General features: G+C 37.1%; 1 protein-coding gene across 1 annotated transcript; it reads right to left on the bottom strand.

The window, feature by feature from the left end:
- Window positions 1–573: 573 nt before the first annotated feature.
- GNB4 (G protein subunit beta 4) lies at window positions 574–27,960 on the bottom strand. The gene is made up of 9 exons (XM_027875844.1): window positions 27,852–27,960; window positions 16,146–16,184; window positions 14,524–14,630; window positions 13,949–14,012; window positions 12,188–12,350; window positions 11,268–11,334; window positions 10,973–11,174; window positions 2,729–2,945; window positions 574–857 (listed from the first exon to the last, which is right to left on the bottom strand). The coding sequence occupies exons 1-9, from the start codon at window positions 27,906–27,908 to the stop codon at window positions 751–753; spliced, it is 1,023 nt and encodes a 340-aa protein (XP_027731645.1). The 5' UTR covers window positions 27,909–27,960; the 3' UTR covers window positions 574–750.

The raw sequence follows: 27,960 nt of genomic DNA, 5'->3' as shown, positions 1-27,960 counted from the left end.
GGGGAGTAATGTTCATTGGTGTTAAACGATGCACCAGAAACCACAAGGGGAAAAAGATTATCCTCAATGTTTAAGAGGAAGGGGCTGAAGAAGTAAGGCTCTAGGTAACAGAATGGAATCACTGGGCCCATTTCACAAGACAAAAGGAGGTCATCCTTCCACAGCGCCCACACATAGGCACAACCACATATCAAAGACATGGCATCTCTTCCCACATAGAGCAATTTCACAAAGACCCTAGCTTCTTCAAAACTATCATTTGATTCATCCTCCAAAAAACTCAGAAATATGACATTTCAGAAAGACGCAAAGCTATAAGTGTAGTTCTTTTAAAAAAAAACACAAACATATTTTACAGACTGACAAATGTTACAGGAGAGGCTGCAATAGTGTGTGCATTCTGTTTCATACCAGGAAGATACAGAATTAGCAGACTTTGAGCACAAGCAGAAATTCCTCAGATCAAGTTAACCAAATTTCCCAAAACAAAACTGGATCTGTATTTACTTTTCTGTCACCATGATGTTATACACTGGTCCCCCCTCCCCCCCTCCTTCACTTTATTTTCTTCTAGTTTACAGAAAGCCTTTGTGTGTGTGTGTGTGTGTGTGTGTGTGTGTGTGTAATAGTGACTAGGAAAAAAACCAAACTTCACCTGCAAATACAAGGTAGAAATGTTATTTCACAGCTACAGGCTGCAGCATTGATCTCTCCAGATCTCAACGGAGAATGTAAAACATTACAACCCAGTTAATTCCAGATTCTAAGAAAACTGTCCCAAGATCCTGTTGCTACAGCCATGCCATCATCAGTAACACCTAGACAGCTGACACGGTTGTCATGGCCAGCAAGGACACCTAAAAGAATAAGGAAGGGAAAAAGAATTAGAAGCTATACCTAAAAAAGCTTAAAATTGAAAAATATGGAGAATTTCAACATATCTCCATCATAAAAAAAGTATTACATACTATTTCCATAAAAATGACAGCCCTGTGAATTTACTGTAATAGTATCTACCACCTTGTGAACAAAAACAAACTATAAATGGAAAAAGTCCTTCCCTTTTGGTATGAATAATCAAACACTGATGGGAGCATCCTGGGTACTGCCCTGCTGGAAGCCACAGAGACAAGAGATGCCCAGGGCTTCCCTTCACTCTTTGAATGTTGCTGCCATTGACCCTCCTCCTGTATCCTGGCAAACACCATGGAACCTTCCTACAAGGATACTAATGAGAACCCCTTGGTCAGTTTAATCCGCCATACTTGGCATTTAGCTGGTTCTGTTTCAGCTCCTGTTTTACGTGCTGTCTTCCCCCATCAGAATGGAAGGGACTGTTTTTGCTTCTCTTTGCATTCCCAGCAATCGGCACAGGGCCCGATCGATCCACAGCAAGCAGTCAAGAAGTAAATTCCATCCCTCCTTACATTGTTTCTCTCATCCCTAAATTGAGACTATCCCCCCGCAGAAGTTCCTGTCCCCCGCTACTTTTGCCCATATTGTCATCTTTCCCCTTGGGGCTCTGCCACCTTGGCCCCTCACCTTTGGTCTCCCCTCTTCTTCTGGGTCTTTCTCTTAGACCTGTGGCCTAGAGGAGGGGGTCAGGTCAGGAGGCTCTGGGCTCCCCACAGATACTTAAAGGATCCTCTGTCACCATCTCGCAGCACCCTCCCCCTTGGAAATCCATGCCAATGCTCTGTCACCCATCTAGATCCCTGGGACAGGGAAGCCCTGCAGAAGGCAGGATGAGCTGAGATTTGAAGGAAGCCAGGAGGCAAAGGTGAGAGAGGACAGCATCTCTGGCACGGAGTCAAGAGATGGAGCATCTTGGCTGAGAAACAGAAAGTAGATCAGTAGAACTGGCCTGTGGACTATGTGAAGGAAAGGCAAGAGTAGAAGGAGCCAGGCAGGGGAGTTGTCTGAATGTCAAAGAGAAGATTTTGCATTTAATTCTCATGAGAAGACCCATGCTTTAAGAAAATCCCTGGCAGATGATGAGATGGGGCAGAGTGAGGAGAAGCCTGACGAAGGGAGCTTAGTTAGGTTATTATAATAGCTCAGGTGAGAGGGGACAAGAGCCTGGATTAGAATGGTGTCTGTGACAACACACTGGACATGTGGAATGAAGAGTGGGTAGTGACAGATGAAGGATGGCACAGAGGTTTTGAGCCTGGCTGAGTGGGAGGAGGGTAACTGGAAATGGAGAAATGGGAAAGTTTGGGAGGGGGAGTAAAAGTAATGAATAGTTCTGGACATGTTGAATTTGAGATACCTATAGGACAAATCGTTTAAGATGTCCAACAGGCAACTGGTGACATGGGATTATAGAACTCAGGAGAGATCAGGGCTGGGTATACAGATCTTGGAATCACCTGCACAGAGATAACTGACCCCATGAGAGTTGATGAGATCACTAAGATTCTAGTGAAAAAGGCCTAAGACAAAGTGCTTGGAGGAGACAGGAGGGGATGGGATCAAGAGGACATAGAGACGGACCTGTTTTGGCAAAAAAGACCACCTCATCAGGGTCACACTGAGGGCCCCATTATTCAATTCAATTAAAAATTTATTAAACACCTACCATGTGCACAGCCCTGTGCAAAGTGCTGGGGATAAAAAGATTACAGGATGTACATTTAGAGTTGGAAAGAATTTTAGAAGTTGATGTACCTCATCCAACTCACTTGTTCACAGAAAAGGAAAACTTACTCTAAAAATATTTACGAACCTGCACGTTCTCCTTTCAACGTGTCCCATACATTACAGTTAAAATCATCATAACCAGCTAGCAAGAGGCGCCCACTTTTTGAGAAGGCGACAGAAGTGATTCCACAGATGATATTATCGTGAGAATACATCATCAACTCTTGGTCTGCACGAAGGTCAAAGAGTCGGCAAGTGGCATCATCAGAGCCAGTGGCAAAAGCATGCCCATTAGGAAAGAACTGAAAAGAGAATCCAGAAATAATTATTAGGGAGAAGGAGAAATCTCATGGCTTTTATTAAACACTTCAATCCAAGAAATTCAAGATAAATATTTTAAAATCTTAAATTCGTAAACCTGCAGAAAGGCCTCAAAGAGTTATCATAGAAAACAATCATAAAGCTTTAACAAAAACAAATGCAAAGCCCTCCCCTTAGGGCAGATGACAAAGACGGTGAATCCAATTTTGTATGTGATTAGGCTTGGCTAGCAATAATTCCCGGAAATGAACAGCTATTACACAGCTTCAATGTAAACCCTGCTGCTTTTTAGAAAGGTAAACCAAATAATGCTTGCATATTTATAAAGTTAATTAATGATGGTCAGAGATGAAAGCTAAGGGAGAATATTGGGCCTGGATTCAAGAGTATTTCAACAGTATTTCTTTTACTTCCAGGTGAAAGTGGCCAGTATTGGCCAGTATCTACAACTCACCTATTACTGTATAGGTTCTCATTATTAATAAAACTTGAGGAGTTTGTCAGATTTAGATAAAAATTTAGACATTAACAAAACAAATCTCTTTTATAATTGGTTCCTGCCTATCTGCCATAAAGTGATTTAATGGAATAGAGTATTTATAAGCAGCAGACTTCATTTATTCACATACGAATAAGATAGCAGCAAAGAGAAGGAAGAAAATAAAGGGTAGGGCTTTCTAAATAAACTGGAAAGAAAGGCAACTTCGATTCTTCCCCCAGGAGATGGTTTTTATGAGCCCATAATGGTTACTGCACTAGGCTACTTACTTTTAAAGTGCCATATGCAGACCTGGACATGAAAGCAGACTTTAGTTTGAGAATGCATTTGAGAATTTGCTGTTTCATATTAAAAATACCACACAGTCTAATGAAGATAATCTACTTGCTAGGGATAATACTAAAAACAAGTTCAAGATTTAATCTTATGAAACAAAAATGAATGTTTAGTTTGGTTTAAAGCACATTACTTTATATGCTTTTTAGGTGTCAAGAAGACAGGCTAACATTTCTAGATCATCTTTTTTTTTTTTCAATTAACAAAAATTTATTCTCTCTCTCTCCACCCCCTAACTCCTGAAGGGCAAAAAGAATATGCAGAGTCAAACAAAACAAATTTCCATATAGCATATGCCCAAAAACATATCACATTCTGCACTTCGAATCTATCACCTCTGTTAGGAAATGGGTAGCATGCTTCATCATTGAACCTCTAGAATTTAGGTTGGTAACTACAAGGATCAGGTTCTTAAAGAGCTTTCAAAGATGTTCATTATTACAATATTGTGGTTACTGTATAAATTGCCCTGGTTTTGCTCAATTCTTAGGAGTCTTCGCAGAGTCATCTGAAAATGTCCCTTTAATCATTTTCTTTGACTAGATAGTACTTTTCTAGGTTCTTTCTACTAATCATATATTTGGATACATAAACATCTGAACATAAAAAAAAACCTTCATATTTTCCTCCATGTTTACTACCAAAACCTGAATTTTCTATATGTAGTACAAACTGTCTTAAAGACAGTATGCCTTTTCTTATCAATGTCATCCTACTATTGTTGGAGGATTAACAATGTTACTGCAAGTGCTGATTGGTTCAAGGACCTTAATAAACAAATAAAAACTTATTAAAATTTTTTTTTCATTGCATTTACACTGGGCTGGGACCCGTTGCCATATTTAACACAATTTTAACTCTGAACAGTGTGAATTGAGATACATATGATCACTTCATGGGATTCATTATTCACACCAATCAGGACATAGCTGTAGCTGTAAGGAGACAGCTATCTGTTGACCAGAAAACAGTAATAGATATGTCTGTTGCTTCTCAGGGCATGTATCAAAGACCTAAAAGAGAATCTCCCAAGACTTGTCAAAACAGATGATTATCACACAGGTACAAATGACATCAATTGAGCATTAAGACCCAATACTATATGCTAGATACTCTTCTAGGTGGTGAGACAAAAATGAAAGTCTCTTCACTCATTTCCATTATCCTGGGAGAAAAAACATATAAATAAATATGTACAAACAGAATAAGTACACAATGAATACAAGGCAGTTTCGGGAAGGAAGGCACAAGCAGCTAGAAGGATCAGAACAGGCTTCATGTAGAAGGCAGCACTTGACTTAAGTCTTGAAGGCAGTAAGAAATTCCATGTGGCAAAGAGGAGAAAGGAGTGCATTCCAGGCACAGGGAAACAGGAAGGACCATTTGGCTAGACCACAGAGGTCAAGAAGTAAAGTGATGTATAATGAGGATAGAAAGGTAGGTAGGTTGTGTAGGGTTGTAAAAGCCAAAAGAGGAACTAATGGGGAGCTATTGGAGTATATTAATTGGGGGCATAACAGTCAGATCCATGCTTAAGCAAAAACCCCTCTGTCATCTATGTGGAGGATGAACTGGGGTGGGGAGAAACTGAAGGCAGGGAGACCAATTAGGAGGGCACTGTCTGTCATCCTCCAAGCAAGAGGCAATGACAGCAGAATGAAGGCGGTGGCCCTGTGAGTAGGAAGGAGGGGTCAGATGTGAAGATGATGTCAAGGGAGAACTGGCAAGGTGTCGCAAATGGCCAACATGTGGGACAAAGGAGAGAATAACTAACCAAACAACAAGCAATAGGAGAATTTGGAAAAGGGCTCGGTTTTGTTTTGTTTTTTTTTTTTTTTTGGTTAGGCAGTGGGGTTAAGTGACTTGCCTAGGGTCACACAGCTAGTAAGTGTTATGTGTCTGAAGCTGTTTTTGAACTCAGGTCCTCCTGAATCCAGGGCTAGTGCTCTATCCACTGCACCACCTAGCTGCCCAGGGCTCGGTTTTGGAGGGAGAGACAATGAATTCTGCTTTGAGCGTGCTTTTTGAAATATCAAGTAGGAAGTTAGTGATGCCTGATGACCACTCAGGCCAGACTGGCCGAAGGAGAGCTGCTCTTTTTGTGTTTTCAGGGCACTTCTGCTGTCTCACGGTTCCCCTGCCACCTCTCGGATCACTCTTTGCTGGGTCTTCATCCATTCCAGGTTCCTTGGCAGGGTTCAATAAGGTTCTGTCATAGGTACTTTTCTCACTTCAGCCCCTGACTTGATAATCTGCTCAGTCTTATAAGCTCAATGTTCCCTATGCACAATCTGAAAATGAAAGTGTGTGTGACTGAGACAATCTGGTGGAGGAAATGGCAGAGAGAAAAGGATCCAGTGTGCATGGAGGAAGATGGGCTTTGGTGGGGGAAAAGGCCATCTACTTTAGATAAAGGAGGAAAGAGTAGGGAATGATGTCAAGGGGTTTTGAGACACAGTGAAGGGGTAAATAAGTTCACAGCAAAGAATTTCTATTTTTTCTATGATACTGATATGGAACCTAGAAAGCACTGACAGATTACAAAAGCTTGAGCAAGTAACTGGAGATCTCAGAAGCACAAAGGGTAATTTTATCAAGGAAAAGCAATCTGTGAACATATGAGACAGTAAGAAGATAGTTAAGAGTACATAAGACAGATAGATAGTAGATAAGAAGAGATAGTATAATGAGAATTAAGATCTGGATTTCTGAACCACAGGTTAGAAAACAGGAATGACAGGCACTTGTCCAGGGATGAAGTACATCTAACAAGGTCTGGTTAAGAATGCATATGCCTAGTCATTACACTCCCCTCTGGCTCAGTTTCCACTTCTGTAAAATGAGAATGACACCTCCCCTCCCTGCTTCACAAGAATGTTGTAAGAAAAGCACTGAGTAAAGAGTAAGATACTCTTTAAAAAGGTATTTGCAAATCTAATCAAAAGAGTTTTACATTGAAAGGGAAAGGAAAAGGGAACTGCCCACAATCACCAGGCTACTTATCATAAACAGTAAGTACAATGAAGGTAGAAGAATGGCAGTGGAGACACTCAAGAAACACAGTAGACAAATTCCAAGAAAGAAATCATTCATCCAGTTTAGAATCCAGTTTAGAAAAGTAAGATTTACCAGAAATTCTAAAGCAAGGAGGCAAATTTAACCTCATAGGCCTCATAGTGTCAATGGGGGCTTCAATTATTCAGACATCTGGGTTATCTCTGCCAAAAGCAGAGCAGCAAATACCTTCCTAATTTGCATTAACGGCAGTTTTTTTTTTCTTCAAAGGTACACTAATAAGTGTAAATTCTATCCTAGATCTGATTTTTGCCAAGGACAAGCTGATTGCTCTGTTAGAACTGATAGGAACCTAAAGACAAGTATGCACTCCCTCCTAGAGTATGTATGTACATAGTTATTTGCATCTTGTCTCTTCCATTAGAATGTGAACTCCTTGAAAGTAGAGACTGTGTTTTTGCTGGGGTTTTTTTGAATCCCCATTACTTAGCACAGTGCCTAGCAAACAGCAAATGCTTAATAAATATTTGCTGACTTACTGTAGTCTGTTTACTTTTCATGCAAACATATTTCCATGTTAACCATGTTACCAAAAAGAAAAAAAAAGCCAAAATAAAAAAAAGCACCCACAATAATAAAAAGCAAGAAACATAGAGAAAGTTTTAAAAAAAAGTATGCTTCAATCTGTACTCAGAAGAGTTCATCAGTTTTCTCTCTGAAGTTGAACAGCATTTTTCATCACGGGTCCTTTGGAAACTGTCTTGGATCATTGTCTTGATCAAAGTAGCTACGTCTTTCACAAATGATGATCAACACAACATTGCTTTTACTGTGGACAATGTTCTCCTGGTTCTGATCACTTCACTCCGCATCACCTCCCCAGGTTTTTCTGAAACCATCTTGCTTGTCATTTCTTATGGCACAATAGTGTTCTATCACAATCATAAACTACAAATTATGCTGACTAGAGTTTGTAGAGAAGAAAAGGAAGGAAGTGAACAGAAGAGAAGGAAAGCTAGACACAAACTGACATAAATCCTGGATTTAGTGAGAAAAGATTTCAAATAGCTCAGAGGATAGAGAATCAGGCTTCCAAAGAGTTCAGTTCTACAGGGGAAGTCTACTCATAAGGAATGGGGAAATCTCAAGATGAAGTAAATACTGAAGATATAAGAGAAATATCTGATGATGAGAAAAAACATGCATTATCTGAAGAAACGGATTGTGGAGATATAGAAACCTCACCCATCAACTTAGATTTGAAATATAAAGAGTATGGAAGCAAGGACAGTGACAGATACAAAAATGTGGAAGAGTAGCAGAACTAAAGCTTATAATGAGCTGGTGCTGGGAGAGAAGCTAAGGACAGTTTTTTCAGGAGTCCTTGTTGAACAGAGAACCCTTCTCTCTACAGCTCACACTGTTGGGTTCACTGAACACGGTGTTTACGCGTACAATTTTTTTTCTTAGTTTTGTTTTTCTACACTGTTTAATTGATTTATTCTTTTTTTCAAAAAGCTAAAACAAAAGAGTTTGGATGATTACTGTTTTACAATATAGTTTGAGATCTAGAAGTGCTATGCTTTCCTTCAGTCCTATGTCTTACCATTATTTCCCTTCAGATTCTAGACCTTTCATTCTTCCGAAGGAATTGTGTTATTATTTTGTCCAGCTTTGTGAAATAGCTCCTTGGTGGTCTGACTGGCGTAGAATCAAGTCAGCTGATTAACTTACTCATAGTTTTTATTATACTGAGGTGTATACTGAGGTGGCCCAAACATGAGTAATAACTTCAATTATTCAAATCTTTTATGTCTAATGAGAGTTTTAAAATTGTATTTATACATATTTTAAGTGTCTTGGTAGGTTAACTCTCAGATACTTTATATATTTTGTTAGTATAAATGAGATTCCTCTGTTTCTTTCTTTTTATTGTCATGCCTCTACAGAAATGCTCTCAATTTCTGCGAAATTATTTTGTATCCTGCTACTTTACTAAAACCACTAATCAATTCTACCAGTTTCTTTAGTTACCCTCAAGTTTTCTAAGTAAAGCATCATGTCCACTAATAAATACCAAAAATTCTGTCTCCTCTTTGCTCATGTTCATGTCTTTTAATTTGTTTTACTGCTGTGAGAATTTCTAAAACTACATCAAATGATAGGGGGAAGATGGGCATTTTTGTTTCTATATTTGCTGGGAAAGCTTCTAATATCTTCCACTGAAAATCATGCTAGTGGAATAATATGCAAAGAAGGAATTGTACCAAACTCCTTTTATGAAACAAATATGGGCTGATACCTAAACTAGGAAGAGCAAAAATAGAAAAAGAAAATTATAAACCAATTTCATTAATGAATATGGACACAAAAACTCTGAATAAAATACTAGCCAGGATACTACACAACAATATGTCACACAGATTATACATGATGACCAAGTTGGTTTTATACCAAGAATGCAGAGATGGTTTAACATAAGGAAAACTATTAATGTAATTGATTATATCAATAACAAAAGTAATAAAAATCATGATTGTATCAATAGATGCAGAAAAAGCTTTTGACAAAATACAACACTCACTCCCATTAAAAACACTTGAAAGCATAGACATAAATGGATTTTTCCTTAAAATGGTGAGGAGCATCTACCTAAAACTATTAGTAAGCATTACCTGTGATAGGGATAAGCTAGAAGCCTTCCCAGTAAGCTGAGGAGTGAAACAAAGATGCCCATTATCACCAATATTATTCAATATTGTATTAGAAATGCTAGTAATATCAGTAATGGAAGAAAAAGAAATTGAAGGAATCAAAATGGGCAAATGAGGTAATAAAACTATCTCTCTTGGCAGACAAGCCATTATCCAACTGATGGGCATCCCCTCAATTTCCAGTTTTTGCCACCACAAAGAGAACTGCTATAAATATTTTAGAAATTACCTAATAGTGCTATTGCTAGGTCAAAGGGAAATACCATTAGAAAACTAGAAGAACATGGAACACAAGACCCTATCAGACTTATGAAAAGGAGAAGGATTTATGAATAAATAAGAGATAGAAAACATTGTGAGATGTAAAATAGATAATTTTTAAATTAAAAAGGTTTTGTACAAATAAAAACAACACAGCCAAGATTAGAAGGAAAGCAGAAAATTGGGGGGAAAATTTATTCTCAGATAAAGGTCTTAAATCTCAAATATATAGAGAACTTTTTGTCAAATTTATAAGAATATGGGTCATTCCCCAATTGATAAACGGTCAAAAGATACAGGCAGTTTTTTGATGAAAAAATCAAAGGTATATATAGTTGTGAAAAAAAAAATGCTCTAAATCATTATTGATTAGAGAAATGCAAATTAAAACAACTTTGAAATATCATCTCTCACCCATAAGATTGGCTAAAATGATAGAAGGGGAAAATGACAAATATTGGAGGGGATGTGGAAAAACTGGGACACTAATATAAACTACTATTGGTGAAACTGTGAGCTGATTCTAATGTTATAAGAAGGCAAATTTATTCTCAATGCAAAGAAACACTATCAAATGAGAGCTTTCTAACAGTGGAATGGGCCACCTTTTTGGCTGGACTAAATGGCCCAACAGTTCATTTCTAACTGTGAAATTCTGTGATTCTTTGATAATGGATCATTAGTCATAGGCATAACACATAATCAATCCTGGTAGATTAGATTACTAGGAATTTTTAATCTAGGCTAATTTTTTTCTATTTGAGATTTTTCTTTTCTAAATAAAAGAGAACTTTTTTTTTCCCGTTAGGATTTTTATTGCTGTTCTTCCTTTTGAAGCATCCTTATATGTCTTTCTGCTTGGCCTATTTATTTCTCAAGTTTCAAAGAGATAGTATTGATTCTTCTCATATAATAATATAGTTGGGAAATACCTCAAAGGACTACTTGTTTTTCCAAACCAATATATTCCGCTAGACTGTTTAAGATAAAAACATGGTTTATCTGCAGGTAAGCCAATGTCTGTGATAATGAACCATGGTTCCACCTTGAGGACTTAGATCTTAAGAATACTGTATTACAACATTTTGTAAATATAATTTAAAGCAGATGACTTTGAAAATTAGAATGCAAGACTATTTATACACAGTATGGTAAATTCTCTGTAGTGACACCATTCACTTACACAGACAGCATTAATATCTGACACATGCCCAATGAAAGACTGCCTACACATTCCATCTCGGATATCCCAGAGTTTAGAAGAGGCATCACAAGCACCAGAAACGAAAGTTTTCATGTCAGGACTTAGAGAGAGACTCATCACATCTCCAGTATGTCCAGTGAATGTGGTGGTCTGCTGGCCAGTTTCAATGTCCCATAAAGCACTGTAGAAAAACAAATGAAAATACCTATACATTATCCATCTTTAAATGTATAATTTTTCTTCTTTAATCAGTTTTCTTCTTACACAGACTTACCAGGTTGTATCTCCTGAACTTGTAACAATTTGGTTGTCATCTAAGAAACGGCAGCAGGACAAATAGCCTGCAATATGCAAAGTTGAAAATGTTATCATTCTTTCAGAAATTGAGTGCATATACAATGGTAACAAATACAAAAGGGTTACAGCCTGCTACAGCAGTGTTCAATGGTAAACATTCTTTTAATATCAAAGTATCTGGAAAAATCTATACCGTTTGCAAATGAATGAAGATGGTTAAATATACCTAGTAAATATTGCTAACCAAAAATTATTTATAATCATTATAGTACTCCTATTAAAAATTAGAACCAAGTTAACAAGGACCTATCTCATTACAAAGAATCCTTAATTTGGATAACCACTATGAATTTCTGATTTAGTAGCTGTACACAGTTGCTAATGGCCTGAAAGTGCTACATGACAGTAGAAAATTCAGAAATCAAATTTGAACACCAAAGGTCCTATTTTTCCAATTATCAGAAAGCTAAAGGTTCCCACAATACCAAACAATTTCTGCTTCCTCACCCAGTTAGCACTAATGCTGCAGCCAGCTAAGTCCAAATTTTGCTTACACCTGTGCTCACCAAAGCAGTTCAGTCATTTTCAGTTGTGTCTGACTCTCTGTGAACCCATTTGGGGTTTTCTTGGCAAAGACCCTGAAGTGGTTTGCCATTTCCTTCTCCAGTTCTTTTTAAAGATGAGGGAATGAGGCAAACAGGGTTAAGTGACTTGCCTGGGATCACACAGCTAGTCTGTTGAATTCAAGAAGATGAATCTTCCTAACTTCATGCCCAACACTATCCACCGTGCCACTTAATTGCTGGCTATACGACAGCTCATAACAATGACAGAATAGGCCCAAGGCCAGGAAAAGGGTCACACTGGACAAGCATAGGTATAATGCATGTAGCTCACCTGTGTGGCCTGGCAACTCCCGGCTCACTCTCACATTGCCTTCTCTGGTTTTCAGGTTGTAGATGGAACAGATGTTGTCCAAACCACCACAAGCAACATAATTCCCAGAGGGAGCGTAAGCACAGGTCATCACCCAGGAGGATCTCAAAGGAATGGCATGCATCTTGAGAAGATATATCAAAGCATCAATAACACATTCATTTTTTAAAAACAGTTATCATTGTTTTTAGATCTGCTCAACTCTTAAGCAAATATTATTAACATCAAAATTAAATATAACCCAAGACTCAAACTGCTAAAGTGAAAATATTTGAGGGAAAAGTGAACAAAAAAGGAAAGAAAAGCAGCCACTATAAATTGTTATTATTTTCTCATGATCAAAGATCTTTGAAACAAGGCTCCCATTTTTCCCTCTACTTAGATGATTCTCTACACCCCTTTTACATAAAGCCTGCAAAGTCTGCTAGAAAACTGAGTACTAACATAAACACTTAAAAATGCAATAAAATAAAGCTATTTCTCTAGGAAAATCATGGGTAGGTGGGTGTGTGTGTTTGCAAAACCCCAGTGGTGGTATTTTAGAAATAGCAAATGTTAAATTTTGATTTGTTCTGTAAGAACTAAAAGTCAAAACAAAACTAGATCATTTAAAGAATAAAGAACAAAGCATGCATAGGGCTGTAGATGAAAGAAATATTACATATAAGGGAAGGAATTATTTCCTCAGCCACAACATTAGGCAACAGGGAAAGGAAATATTCTATAGCTATTAGTTTCATACAATTTTAATAATAATCCTTTAAATGTAAAAAAAAAAAAAATGATGCTACTCCTCACTAGCCACAGTCACAGATTTATGTTAATCCATCCTCGTGCCCAAACATGAAGTAACATGCAAGACAGCTGACTTGGGCTGAAACAATGTGATCCTAACTGAGCCGCAGGGGGTTCAAAATCCATTAATCTTGGTGTTATTAGTGTTATACCCTTATACCAGCTATAGCTATTTACTACATATAATTTCTACAATATCTGTATCTTGGCCCTGAGAAGACCCCGCATCAGATGTTTGCAAGTTAGCCTGCAAGTGCAGGTCACTTCCTTCTGAGGCTGAAGTGAAACCAAGGAGAAGTCATTTGCCTCTCCACAGGATGTCCAGAATGGAGTTCATTTTCTAGGATTTCAGATTTGTGCATTTTCCAAAGTCAATCTAAACCTCTATAAAGAAGTTCTGGCATAACATGGTATCTTGAAAGCTATTCTCAAAGAACACACGTTATATAACTGTACGTGATATTTAAGAAATCAGTGTTTTCCACATCAATGTTTAATGCCTCAAATTTAGATAGAGATGTCAAAATATGCCTACAAATTTATTTGTAAAGTAAAACCCAGATAAAACAAAATCAAGAAAACCAGGGTTGTCAAACTATTGGAAGGGCCTTTAAAAAGCTAAATTTTATATTAAATGGTCTATTCCTAAGTTTAAATTTGAAATCTGAACATCATTTGCAAAAGTAATCATGCTGAAATAATTTCCATGATTGCAGAAGAAAAGAAGAGGCAAAACATTCACAAATTTAAGCCAAGTCTTAAGGAGTACATTAATTAATATTCCAAATTGCTCTCAGAAGTAAATTAAATTCATTGGAAGCAAATTAAAATAATATTTAAAGCTGAAAAGTAAAATGGAAGAAACAACTAGTAGAAGGCAAATCAAACCCAAGAACAAAACAAAAGAACCTGGAGAAGCAACCCTACCTTATTTGTTGTATAGCTATCCCAAATGATTAGTTTTCCATCTTGGGAAGCACTGACTAGTAGCCTAAAAGAAACCATACATTTAGGGGAAAGTTTCACATTAGTTACATAGCATATGTTAATATAAAGAACTATTCAAAAATATAGGCTATTCTTGTTTCTAGTGAAAAATAAATTTGATACAAATTGTAAGTAAAATGGCAAGCCTAAAAATCTTACATACATACCAGGAAATAAGAATGACATCTAATTAATACCTTGTTTTATTCTTTTTTAACTTTATGGTAACAGCAGCTATGGATTCCTGAAAACAAAAAAACCCAGCCAGTGCTCGGATATAATTAAAATAATGTAATTTGTTGAGAATTAAGTTTACTAGATCAGCCAAAGCTTTTCAAAACATCAATGAAGATTTTCAGGGAAGGGGAAATTAATTTGCACAGTGTATGTGTTATCTTCCAATTGTTCTAAACACCACTTGAATATATTCAAATTTTTATTATCAAAAAAGAAATCAGAACAATGATTCTCAACTTCATTCTGTCAGTAACATTGAAAACTGCAAGTGTACAAACCTTGAGTCATATCCCCAGTGCATGGCATAAATCTTAGCTAAGTGACCCCGAAGTGTACGCCTTGTTCTCATCTGGATTCTTCCCACAGAATCTAGACTTGTTGTCATCTTGAGAAAGAAAAAAAGAAAATTATTATTTATCTTAAAAGTAATTCTAAGTGCTAACAACAAACTTTTCCACATATGTCCCTCTTTTCTCCCTACCCAGCAAAGATTTTAAACAAAGATTTTAAAAGGATAGTTTGAACTTAAATTAAATCAGGAACACTTAAATATCTTAATCCTACAACCGTACGGACTTTATGGGAAATTATTCCACAGAGAAGGCTTCTATCAACAATATCCAAAGAAAGATCACAGAAATTTTTTAAAAGCTGGAATTGATTTCAAGATCTTCTGGTCCAGACCATTCATTTTAGAAATAAAGCACAGAAGGTGTAACTCATTGAGCCAAGGTCACAGAGCTAGTTACTGGCAGAGTTAATAATGACCAATACAACGCTCAGTACATTACCCTATATTGTTTCTACTCAAAAAACATGATAAACTGTGACTGATTCAACTCCTTTTGCAGAATATTAACCTAAATTAATACTCACCAATCTTAATCTTGAATCATTAACAAAAATTTAGAAGTAGGTGATCAGAGGATAAAACCAGGTTTCACATAGAATTATAGTCCATAATATAATGCCAATGTTATAAAGCTTTATAAACAACTAATCATAACTTTTTTTTACTAAACTGAAGTGACAGAAAATGGCCTAAAAGAATAATTTTTTGTCTTACCAAGAAAATATTTTAATATTAACAAAATAATAGGACCTTAGGATTAGAAAGAACCTTAAGAGTTCATCATTTTATCCATCCTCATGATTTTACAGATGAAGTTCTGTTAAAGCTTTAATGCTTTATGCAAAGGAAACCACAAATCTAATGTACCAGGTCTCTAAAAGGAATATAGAACTACTTAAGGAGAGATCTATATAGTCGTATCCTACATTAACATCACCCACATAAAATTTAATTTCATACTACCATCATTAATATATCACCATCAAACCTTACTGTAATAACTGAAGCCCTGCTCTGAAGCCATTGGTCTGCTCACTAAAGATTTAAATTGAATGGCAGAATCTTATGTCAGTGGAGCTTTAAGAAACCTAAAAAAAAAAAAAACCAAAAACATCTAGTCCAAGGTTCACTATTTTGGTGTCATGGATCCTGCTTTGGAAGGCTGGTTAAGCTTTTGGACCCCTCCTCGAAATAATCTTTTGTTACCTTTTTCATTTAATAATTGAAAGATATACTAAATTTGCCTTGCACTTCAGAGGCACATTTCATGTCCAGCAGCAGCAGCAGCAGCAGCAGCAGCAGCAGCCTCTCTCTGAACCCCTTATAATATCATTGCATTTTACATCCTATTTCTCTGAAACAATTAAGGATGTTAGGCAGAGTATGCCTTTATTGCATTTACATTTTCTATAACTTTATGTAGCATCTATTAGTCTTTTAGCACGCATGCAATTTGACCTACATGGTGTTTAAAGTAAGGATGACTTTTTTCTTTCAATGCCAACTTGTCACACATAATTAAGGGAATATTAAGAAATAATATTTTACCTGACTGAGTGTTGTGTCACCACATGCTTTCCTAGCATCCTAAGAGAAAAACACATATTTAAAATTAATTTAGACCACATTTTTAATTGTTTTGAAAAAGGTCAATTTTACTGAACAGAATTAAAATTTACACTTTGTATAATACTGTTGTTTAACAATGAACTAAAATAAGAGATTGTTCTTAATTTGTTTTTCCTGAAACTTAAGTGAATGGCACCAAATAAATACATCGTATTCAGGCTTATTCTTACTGATAAGCCTCAATTGTAGATTACTGTATTGAGATCTCTTCTGTTTGTTTCTTCCTAGAAGCAGTTAAGATCGTTGAGCAGTTCAAACATCAAAGAAAAAAGGTTCTCATTAATATCCTTTATAAATATGAAGATAATTTTAAAAGTCAAGAAAATAACTTTGTTTTCACACTTTGTAAAGCCACTTGGCTCCATACAATTATATCACAAAACCTCAGGGTAATCAGAAACCTCTAATATGGGGTTTTGGTGGCCCCAGGAGCAAAGACCAGCTACCACAGCACATGGACAAGGCCTCCCTAGGCCCAATGGCTCCAAGGTCCAGAGAGAGCCTGGAAGATGTAGTTCTCTGAACCTCAAAGATCCAAGGGAGCCTAATCCTGGTAAACAGAAGTCAGAGAAGTCAGCACAAGGATTCAGGTCAGGACCACTCAGGGCCAATAACCCTTCCCAAATGTGCAGCAGGGTACAAAGCCTGACCTAGCACAAATCCCTCCATTCAGCACCTAAAGTTGAATGCATCAAAGAAATTACCAAAAGAGATTTAAAAAAATTATTGTAACTCTAACTCCATATCAACTGTAAACAAAGACTCAAAGGAAAAAAATGAATTTTCCACAGGAGTTACATAAATACCTGAAGAAATGAAGTAAGAGATTTAAAAAATTAAATAAAATCTCTAGAATAGAACTGGAAGGGGAATAAGTAGTTTCGAAGAGAGAGTCACAAACTTTATCCAAGAAATGGGCTCCTTGAAAACTAGAACAGACCAAAAAGAAATGAATGACTCCCCAAGACAGCAAAAAAAAAAAAAAATTAGAACAAAATAAAAAGAATGAAGAAATAGAAGAAAATGTAAGATATCTGATATAAAAAACAAGCGATCTGGCAAATTGTTCAAGAGATAACTTAAGAATTAATTATTGGACTCTCTGAAAACCATGACTTTAAAACTGCCCAGATTTATCAGAGCCAAAGAGCAAACAAACAAGAACAGAATAAATGTATCTATCATTCTCTTAAAGGAACTCCAAAAGGAAAAGTTCCAGGAATTTCAACTCTAGAGCTCTCACATCAAAGAAAAAAAAAATACTACAAACATCCAGAAAGAAGCAGTTCAAGTACCAAGGAACCATACATAGTCCAGAACACACAAAACCTAGGTAAACTTCTACTATAAATGAGAGGAGTTCTTAGAACAGAATATTCCAAAAAGGCAAAAGAGATAAACTTATAACCAAGAATAACTTACTTGTAAAGTTGAGTCTACTCCCACAAGGGGAAAGAATGGACCTTTAATAAAACAGAGGACTTTCAAGTATTTCTTATCAAAAGACCACAGCTGAATAGGATCTCTGAAATACAAACACAAAAGTCCAGAGAAACCTAGACAGGTATATTTATGGGCAACATATTTATGGGCAATATATTTATGGTGTTGTACTAACATTTTAATGGAGGGAGACGAAATAAGTGTCCCTTCATAACCTTGATGTCTTTAAAGAGCATTGGGAGTGTTAAATAAGAAAAGCAGAGGTCCTGGGGATGAACTGGTACTGTTTTTGAGGGTTTTAAAAAGGAAAGTAGGAAGAGGAATATACTAGTGTTAAAACAAGGAAGAAAGGGGTAAAACTTGCTATTTCTCGTCATTAGGTTATGTTAGAAGAAAAGGATACAAACATAAAGGAAAGAATAAAAGTGAATGGGCATCAGATGAACCACTCTCCTATCTAAATAAACCCACACAGCTGCTGTAGAAATACATGAAAGGAAACAGGGAAACCAGTGAAGATGGAGAGGCAGGGGTTAAGACAGAGGAAGATACTGGGAAAGGAAGGGTCACAAGCAAAACAACTTCCTGATCTTGAAGGGTGGACTAAGGAAAAGAGAAAAGAACTAGCTTCTAAGAGGGTGCCTTCGACTTAGCTGAGGAATGGTTACACAAAGTGTGTTTGGGTACACATTTGTGTATTCCTATGTGTAGGAATGTAATGGAATATTATTGTACTGTAAGATGGCAAAGGAGATATTTAGTGAATCCCTGGGTAGCATAAACTGACTCACAGTGGAATGAGCAGAACAATTTATACAACGAGAGCAATGCCTTGAAACATTCAAGAACTCTGATAAGTGTAATGACCAACCGTGTCACCAGAGGACCTCGGATGAAACCCGCTTCCACATCCTGACAGAGAGAGGAAGGATTCCAGGTACAAAGAGATACATTTTGGGGCATGGCCATTCTGTGAGTCCATTTAGCTTGATTTTGCTGGTTTTACATGTTCTCCTTCTCCCACCCCGGCTATCTTTCCCTCAGGTTTTACTTGGGGGGCAGGGAGAAACTAGTAATAGTAATGCCAAAAAAAAAAAAGAAAGCTATTATAATATTTTTTTAAATGTACAGATGAGAAAAGAAGGAAGTTAAGAATGAAACAGACAAGAAAGGCAGTTTTGAAAGTAATATGAAAGATACACTTTTTAAAAAATCAGGTGGTGTGAAAAGGAAATTCAGTTTCATACAGAACTCTCTGTGTTCTGCTCTGGGTAGAAATGTTCTAGAGTTAGAATAAAAAAAATTTTTTTTAATGCAGCTCAGAATTAGAAATAACACAGTTAATTGAGAGTAGGAGGGTGAATCTTTGCAGTAAATGTGAGGTCACAGGATTGTAGTATCATAGCTTTAGAATTGGAGAAGACTTTAGAGGTAAAATGCCTTATATGTGGTCATACACCTAATAAAAAGCAATCAGAATGTGGTCCTTATACTTTGATATATTGATATATACTTTGATAATAAATTTTGAGCAAAGCACTTCAAGGACAGTTAGTAACCATTAATCGGAGGAATGGTTAAACCAACTATGGTATACAAAAATATACCAGAATAGAATTTCACTATTAAGAAATGGAAAGGGGGCAGCTAGGTGGCACAATGGATAGAGCACTGGCCCTGAAGTCAAGAGGACCTGAGTTCAAATCTGGCCTCAGACCAAACACTTGACACATACTAGCTGTGTGACCTTGGGCAAGTCACTTAACCCCAATTGCCTCACTTTAAAAAAAAAAAAAAGAAAAAAGAAATTAAAAAAAAAAGAAATGGAAAATATGAAGAATTCAGAAAAAAAAAAAAAAACCTGGCTACTTGCATGAACTAATGCAAAGTAAAGAGACCAGAATAATTTACATGATGATCCCAGTAATGTAAATAAAACCGACACTGAAAGACTTCAGAACTCTGACTTATGCAGTGACCAGCTGTGGCCTAAGAGGTCGGATGTGCATGTTTCCAGCTTTTTGGCCAGAAAGGTGGAAGACTATAGGTGCTTAAAAAAAAAAAAGACACACATTTTTCAGACATGGCCAGTATGGTAAATCTGCTATGCTTCACTGTTTTTGTTACAAAAAAGGACTAGGGGGTGGAGTGAAGAAGAGTTATTGGGAAATGACAGTAACATAAAGCAAAGCTTTTCATAACTTTTAATAAAAGTTGGAGTTTTTTTTCTTTAAAAAAAAAAAAAAGATAGGGAGAGCAGGAGAGGTACCAAAGATCTGGAGAAAGGCAATCATTCCAGTTTAAAAAAAAAAAAAAAAAAGGAGAGACTAGAGTCTAGTTCAGTGAGCTAGGCTTTAATTCCTAGCAATTACGTAACATATTATTAAAAGGACAGTTAGTAAGCAACTAGGAAGCATCAATCACAAAAAGCCAACATGGCTAGGTTGTACAGAGGATAGAGTACTGTACTTGGGAGTCAGGAAAACTTGAGATCAAATCCTGTTCCAGACACTTACATGCTATGTGACTCTGGGCAAGTCACTCGGCCTCAGTTTCTTTATATGTAAAATGAGAGAACTGAACTTGATGGCCTCTAAGGTCTCCTCCAGATCTAATTTTATGATCCTATCACTTCTCAATAATTAGGTGATATATATAGATATAGATATAGATATATCTATATATACACACACACAAAACATTTTATAACACATTTTCTTTTCTTTTTTGTTTGTTAATTATTTTATTTTGATTTATCAACAATCATTTCCATAAGCTTTTGAGTTTTAAATTTTTCTCCCCCTCCCTCCCCACCTCCTTTCCCAAGACAGTGTGCAATCTGATATAGGCTATACATACACATTCCTATTAAACATATTTTCACAATTAGTCATGTTGTAAAGAAGAATTAGAACCAACAGAAGGAACCACAAGAAAGAAGAAACAAAAGAAAAAAGAAAGAAGAAGAAGAAAAAAGAGCAAATCATATGCTTTGATCTGCATTCAAACTCCATAGTTCTTTCTTTGGATGTGGATAGCATTTTCCACCATGAGACATTTGGAGATATCTTAGATCCTTACATTGCTGAGAAGGGAACAACACTTTCTCTGACAGCAAAGATATGACAAATGAGTACCTATCAATTGAGGAATGATTTAACAAATTGTGGTGGAATTGAATATTATTGTTTCATAAGAAATAACAAATATGATGAATTCAGAGCAATTTATATAATAATCACAATAAAGTAAACAAAAACAATGAAAGGGCACACTTATTAAATATGCATATGGCACAAACCCAAGAGTGAGAGTTAACACACTGGAAGGCAGAGTCAGGACACCAAGCCAAATTTAGTAAGATGGAATATAATAGGCAAAAATGTAAAGTCCTGCATTTGGGTTCCAAAAATATCAAGTTGAAAAGATGGTTGTGGAAAAGCTAGGCAGCCATTCATTTGAAAAAGATCTGGGGACCTTCCTCCTGGTGACATGGTGCTGAAAAAATGAGGCTGGAAAAAATAGGCCAAGTTCACTAAAATTTATGACACATAATCTCAACTAGGCCCTCACTGTGACAAAGCAAACTTCTTACACCTCCTTAATCAACTCACTATCCCACTCACCAGTGACTATTCCAAACCTTTTTTTTTCTTTCAAGTCTCCTATGATACTCCTTCCCCAACCTGAAGAAAATGCATCATAATACACACATACACACACACACACATACACTTCTAAGTCCATTTGCACAAAACTCTCCCTCTTTCCCCTCATCACATCACTCATATATAGCTTCCCCTACATTTTCCTCCTTCACCTTTGTCTTACCCAAAGAGGTGGCCTTTCTCTTTGCCAAGGCAGACCCATTTAGTGTCATAACGCTGAAAAATTCAATCTCCGCATCTACTGATTGCTTCTATGCTGCCTACAAACATGGCCATGTATCCCTCATTCTTAAAAAATACCTTTACTTGATCCAATTATCCCATTAAGTTATCATCCTATATTTCTATTTCCTTTCATGGCTAAACTCAAAAAAATTAATCTACACGAGGTGCTTTTACTTGCTTCTGGCTTCTAACCTGAAATCATTCAACTGAAAGAGTCTCATTTTCTTTATTTTTTTTTTAGCTTTTTAAAAAAAAGTTTATTTATCTTTAGTTTTCAACATTCACTTTCAGTTCCAAATTTTCTCCCCATCTCATCCATCCCCTCACCCTCAGACAGTGTGCATTCTGAATACCCCTTCCCCTAATCTGCCCTCCCTTCTATCTCCCCCACCTTCTCTTATCCCTATTTTCCTGCAGAGTAGGATAAGAAATCTCATTTTCTTTCTTTCTTTCTTTCCTTTTTTTTTTTTTTTTTTTTTAGTGTGAGGCAATCGGGGTTAAATGACTTGCCCAGGGTGACACAGCTAATTAAGTATCAAGTGTCTGAGATCAAATTTGAACTCAGGTCCTCTTGACTCCAAGGCCAGAGCTTTATCCACTGCGCCACCTAGCTGCCCTAGAAATCTCATTTTCTAAAGTTATCCATGCTGTCTTCCTCCTCCCTCTTCTCTCTGTCAATTATCAAGCTTTTCTCTCTCCTACTGGGGAAAAAAAAACAAAACAAACAAAAAAAAACTCTTGTAACATATAAGCAAAACAAACTCCCATATAAATTATCATATTGGCCATGCCCCAAAACATGTCTTAGTCTGCACATTTGTGCATCACTTCTCTGTCAAGAGGTGGGCAGGATTCATCATTAGTCCTCCGGAATCATTTTGATCAATGTGTTGATCAGAGTTCAGTCTTTCAGAATTATTCATTTTTATAATACTGATGCTATAAGAGAAACTTTCCTGGTTTTGCTCCCTTCATATTGCATCAATTCATTCAAGTCTTCCCAGGTTTCTCTTAAATCATCTCCTCCTTCATTCTTTACAGTACAATAGTATTCTATTACAATTCATACACCATAATTTGTTCAGCCATTCCTCAGATGATGGGCACCCCTTAGTTTCCAGTAATTTGCTACTACAAAAAAAGTTTCTATAAATATTTTTGTTCAAATAGGACCTTGTCTTCCTGTGTTTCTGTTTTCTTTTTTCTTTCTTTCTTTTTTTTGGCTTTTTTGGTGAGGCAATCGGGGTTAAGTGACTTGCCCAGGTCACACAGCTTGTAAGTGTCAAGTGGCTGAGCCCAGATTTGAACTCAGGTCCTCCTGACTACTAGGCTCGAGCTCTATCCACTGTATCACCTAGCTGCCCCTCCTCCTGTGTTTCTGACTTTTCAGTCTTCCAGTCTTCATGCCTCAGCTAGAGTCTCACTGTGTAACATCCACCAGCCCCTATGGTCTTCTTACTCTGGAACAGCTTTCTGCCAGTCCTCTTCTTCTACTGATAAGTTCCTTTCGGATTACTTTCACATACACACCCCTGCCCCCAAACCAAACTCTCCAGTGTCTTTTTGTATGATGTTTTCCTCCATTAGACTCTAAGATCCTTGGGGACAGAGACTGTCTTTTTGCTTGTATTTATATCCCTGGTGCTTAGCACAGTGCCTGCTTGTTAACCTTATTGCCTTTTTTTTGCTCTCTTTGGAGTATAGGCCCTGGTAGAGCTATCACTCAGTCAAAAGGCATGGACAATTTGGTAAATACAGGGGCATAGTTCCAGATTACTTTCCAGAGTGGCTGTACCAATGGTGGTATCATAATTCAATCAACAGTGCATCAGTAACTGTTTTCCTGTAGCCATTTCAACATTTGTCACTTTTGCCAACCTAAGGGGTATGAGGTAGAACCTCAGAATTACTTTAAATTGCATTTCTCTTATTATTAGTGATTTGGAACATTTAAAAAAATATGAGTATTGACACATTAGGTTTCTTCCTTTGAGAAGTACCTGTTAATAAATATCCTCTGAGCACCTGTCAACTAGGGAAGGCTCTTATTTTTATAAATTTGAGTCAGTTTCTTATATATCTTGAAACTTATGCCTTTATCAGAGAAACTTGGTAAAAGATTTTTTTTTCCCCCAGTTAAGTGCTTTCCTTCTAATGTCAGCTACACTGGATTTGTTTGTGCAAAAACTTTTTAATTTTATGTAAACAAAGATGTCTGTTTTGTCTTCTCTAATCTTTGGACATAAACTATCCCCTCATCCACAAAACAGAAAGATCATTCCTTCCTTTTTCTCCTAATTGGTTTATGATACAACCTTTTTTACCTAGGACATGTACCCATTTTGAGCTTATCCCGGCACATGACATAAGGTCTTTGTCTAATCCTAATTTTGCCAGACTGCTGTCCAGTGTTTCCTGCAGTTTTTGTCCCACAGTAAGAACATGGCTCTGTAGCTTCAGTCTTCATGTGTAGGCCACCACTCAGTCCATTTCTTTCGGCATGCTGTTATCTATTCTGCTCCACTGATCAACCTCTCTACTTTTTAACTGGTACCCAGTTGTTTTAATGATTACTGCTGTCATATAGTTTGGTTTTTTTTTTCCCTAGGCAATAGGGTTACACAATTAAGTGTCTGAGGCTAGATTTAAACTCAGGTCCTCCTGACTCCAGGGCCAGGGTTCTATCCACTGTGCCACCAAGCTGTTCCCCTGGTGTCATACAGTTTTGAAAGCTGCTACTGTGAGGTGCTCCCTTTCTTCCCCCTTTGTCTTTCATTATGTCCCGAGATTTTTGACCTTTTATTCTTCTAGATGAATTTCATTATTATTCAGATGTATTTTAGAGCCTAAACTTTGCTGAAGTTATTACTCACTTCAATTATTTTTAGTTCTTTATACCCCATCATATGAAAAAAGTGATAATTTTAAACAAATGGGTGTTGTGCTTTGCCAAAAGTCTTTTCTGTTTTAACTGATATAATCACATGATTTTTGTTGTTTTTGGTATTAATGTGAATTATGTTTATAGATTTCCTAATTTTATACAACTAAGTGGTGTAGTGGATAGAGTACCAGGTCTGAAGTCAGGCAGCCTCATCTTCCTCAGTTCAAATATGGCCTCAGACACTTAAAAGCTATGTGACCCTGGGCAAGACCTTGTTTTTCTGAGTTTCCTCATCAGTAAAATGAGCTGTAGAAGGAAATGGCAAACCACTGCCAAGAAAGCCCAAAACGGGGTCACAAAGGGTTGGATATGACTGAACAACAATATTTTAGCAACCCTGTATCTCTGGTATAAATCCTATCTGATCACAGTTTAATCTTTGTGATATGCTGCTGTAGTCTCTTTGATAACATTTTATTTAAAACTTTTGCATCAATGATTACTGAGGATCTTGGTCTATAGTATTCTTTCTCCAGTTTGATTCTCCAGAGTAGTCAGTATCAAGACTATTTGCAAACCATCTGTAAAACACTAAAATTAATTATTCTTTGAACATTTGATAGAATTTGTTCATCACTGAATGTGGACCCAAGGATTTTTCCTTTGGCAGTTTATTTAAAACTTTTCTAACACTGGGGCTATTTACATTCCTTATTTCTTGTTCTGTTAACCTGGGTATTTATATTTTTGTAACCATTCATCCATTTCCTAGTTGCCAGCTTAACTGGTATATGATATGGCAAAATGGTTTCTAATAATACTCTTTATTTCTTCTTCATTTGTTAAAAATTCTTCTTTTCCATTCTTGATATTTTAATTTGGTTTTCCTCTTTCTTCTTTAAAAACCGGTAATGATTTATCTATTTTATTGGTTATTTTTAAACATCTGAAGATAGCATATGTTCTCCATACTAACTACCCCTCATTTCTTCACCTGTTCCTCATGATACAGTTTTGAGTCCTTTTAACATCTTAGCTACCCATCACTGAACAGATGAATTTGCTGATACTCTTCTTAAAATGCAGGACCCAATATATCAAACATTATTAAGCATCTACTATGTTCGAAGTGAGGAGCAGCATGGCACAGTGGACAGAGAGTTGACCTCAAAGTCACGAAGACTCAAGTTCAAATCCCCTCTCTGCCCTATACTTGCCTCATGACTGTAGCAATTACTTAGCCTTTCAGTGCTCCAGGCAGCTCCCAAAGATAATAAGTGACAGAGACCCTGAATTGGTAGAGGGAGCTTCCTCACCAAGAGTTCCCTAAGTCAATGAAATCATGTCCAGTTCCCTTTCCCACTAATATGTTAGGTATGGGTGATACAAAGAGGGAAATGAAAACATCCCCTGTCCTCAAGGAGCTAAATTCAATCAGGGAAATAACATGTAAGGACTTACAAAACAAATACAAAGCAATTTTGAGGGAGAAGTACTAACAGCTGAGGGGATTCAGAAAGGCCTCTTGTAGCTAAATTTTGAAGGAAACTAGGGATCCTAAGGGGTAGAGATAAGGACAAAGTGCATGTCAGGCATGGGAGACTGGTCAATGGCTAAAGGCATGGAAACAGAAGATGGAAAGCCCTATGTGTTGTACAGGAAGGCCAGATTGCCTGGAACACAGAGTGCATGAAGGGAAATAATGTATGACAAGGTTGAAAAGATAGGCTGCAGCCAGTTTGTGAAAGGCTTTACCAGTCACACAGAGGTCTCAGAATTGAAGACAACATTCCAAATGTAGTATTCAAATGATCAGTATTCTAAACACAATACTTCTCTTAGTAAGTAGAGGATGGCACTAACTTTTCTGGAAGTCAAAGCAAAATGCTGACTAATGAGAATTTATAGCCAACAAAAATCTCAAAGTGTCTTTTACTCCTATAGTGACTACTGAAGAAGTAGAGAGGTCAGTCAAGAGCTTTCTGAACTTGACCTCTGATGAGGACACCTGGCTTTGTGTAGAGGAGCACTCTTTAAAATTTTTATAGAAGGCACTCTAAATGAATGTTTTTTCCCTTGGCATCTTTTTCCCTCAACATAAATGAACAATGTCAGGCATACCATTTCAAAAAGAAATAGAACAGTATGTCAGAAGTGTTGTTGATAGCCAAGGGAATTCTGCCAGTTGCTGGTGAGCTCCCTGGCCAGGATTTCACTGTGTTGATTTTGAGTTAATGTAATGAACCTCTCCTCCTAACTCAGTCATGGAATGACAGGCCAAGCTGCCAGCAGTGGGCAGAGAAGAAGGCTCTCTGTTCTTCTGATACAGGAAGGTGTGCAGCATTCTGCTGGATGGGAGGAGAATGGTATTTAGTGTCCCTTATACACATCTAAGGTTTCCAAAGGTGCCACAGCAATCTCACTTAGTAGTGCATTTGTTTCACAGGTGAAAGCTGATTAGTGACTTCAGATGATGACCAGTTTTCTCCCAAGATCATTCCTTAACTCTTAACAATCACTTGTGTGCCTACTTAAACATGTCCTTTGAGGCTCAGACATTTGATGAGGCTTACATTAAGATGACGAATGTGTAAGGGTTTCTTACAGAATCAAAATTACACTTTAACAGGTTTGTTTCAGGTTTTTTGTTGGGCCTCAAGCCCAGAGTAGTCAGTCAGTCAAAAAGCATTTATGTCCGACTCTCTGTGACCCCATTTGCAGTTTTACTGGCAGAGATGCTGGAGTGGTTTGCTATTTCCTTCTCCAGCTCATTTTACAGATGAGAAAACTGAGGCAAATAAGGTTAAATGACTGGCTCAGGTTCACACAGCTAATAAGTGTCTGAGGATGGATTTGAACTCACAAAGAGGAATCTTCTTGACTACAGGCTTGGCACTCTCTCCACTGTGCCATCTAGCTGCCCCATCAACAAGCATTTATTAAGCCCCTGTCGTGTGCTAACAACTGCCTTAAGTGTTAGGGATTCAAATAAAGGCAAAAAAAAAAAAAGTCCTGCCTTCAAGCAGCTTACATCCCAATGAGGGAGACAAGATGGAAATAACAAGTATATACACAATGTATATAGAGAGTAAATGGAAGGTAGGCAGGTGCTACTATTATACCCATTTTCTAGATGAGGAAACTAAGGCAGACACAGATCAGTTAACTCCTTGAGGTCACAGATGAGGAGATGTCTGACGTGGGCTTTGACTCTGCTCTACCCATTGTCTTGTGGCACTACCAAGCTAGCTGCCTGAGAAGATGCACATTCTGTGCCTAGAACTGTCCTAAGTGAACTTAACTGGTTAAATTGCAGTACAATGATTTGCACTCTGCTTTTTTTTTTTAAAGGAAAAGTGTTAAGCAGAACTAAAGCATCAAGACAAGGGAAGCATCAGGTCTTACCTTGATCTGACCCCGAAGCTGCTCCGCTTCCTGCCGTAACTGCTCCAGCTCACTCATCCTCCAAGCCTCTGTTTGCTTTGAGCTTAGTAACAGACAATACTGCTGAAGA

The sequence above is a fragment of the Vombatus ursinus genome, unplaced genomic scaffold (assembly GCF_900497805.2).
Source record: "Vombatus ursinus unplaced genomic scaffold, bare-nosed wombat genome assembly UNPS02014810.1, whole genome shotgun sequence".
Taxonomy (NCBI): Eukaryota; Metazoa; Chordata; class Mammalia; order Diprotodontia; family Vombatidae; genus Vombatus; species Vombatus ursinus.
Note: the sequence above shows the minus strand (reverse complement) of the source record. Positions and strands in the feature narration are given on the sequence as shown.

What these genes read in the sequence shown, in the direction of transcription:
- GNB4 (XM_027875844.1), bottom strand. Translation starts at nt 27,908, where the DNA reads ATGAGTGAGCTGGAGCAGTTACGGCAGGAAGCGGAGCAGCTTCGGGGT. An exon ending in AGCTTCGGGGTCAGATCAAG is followed by an intron (nt 16,185 to 27,851) that starts GTAAGACCTGAT and finishes TTTTTCTCTTAG; the next exon opens with GATGCTAGGAAAGCATGTGG. An exon ending in ATAGCTATACAACAAATAAG is followed by an intron (nt 12,351 to 13,948) that starts GTAGGGTTGCTT and finishes TATCTTCTCAAG; the next exon opens with ATGCATGCCATTCCTTTGAG.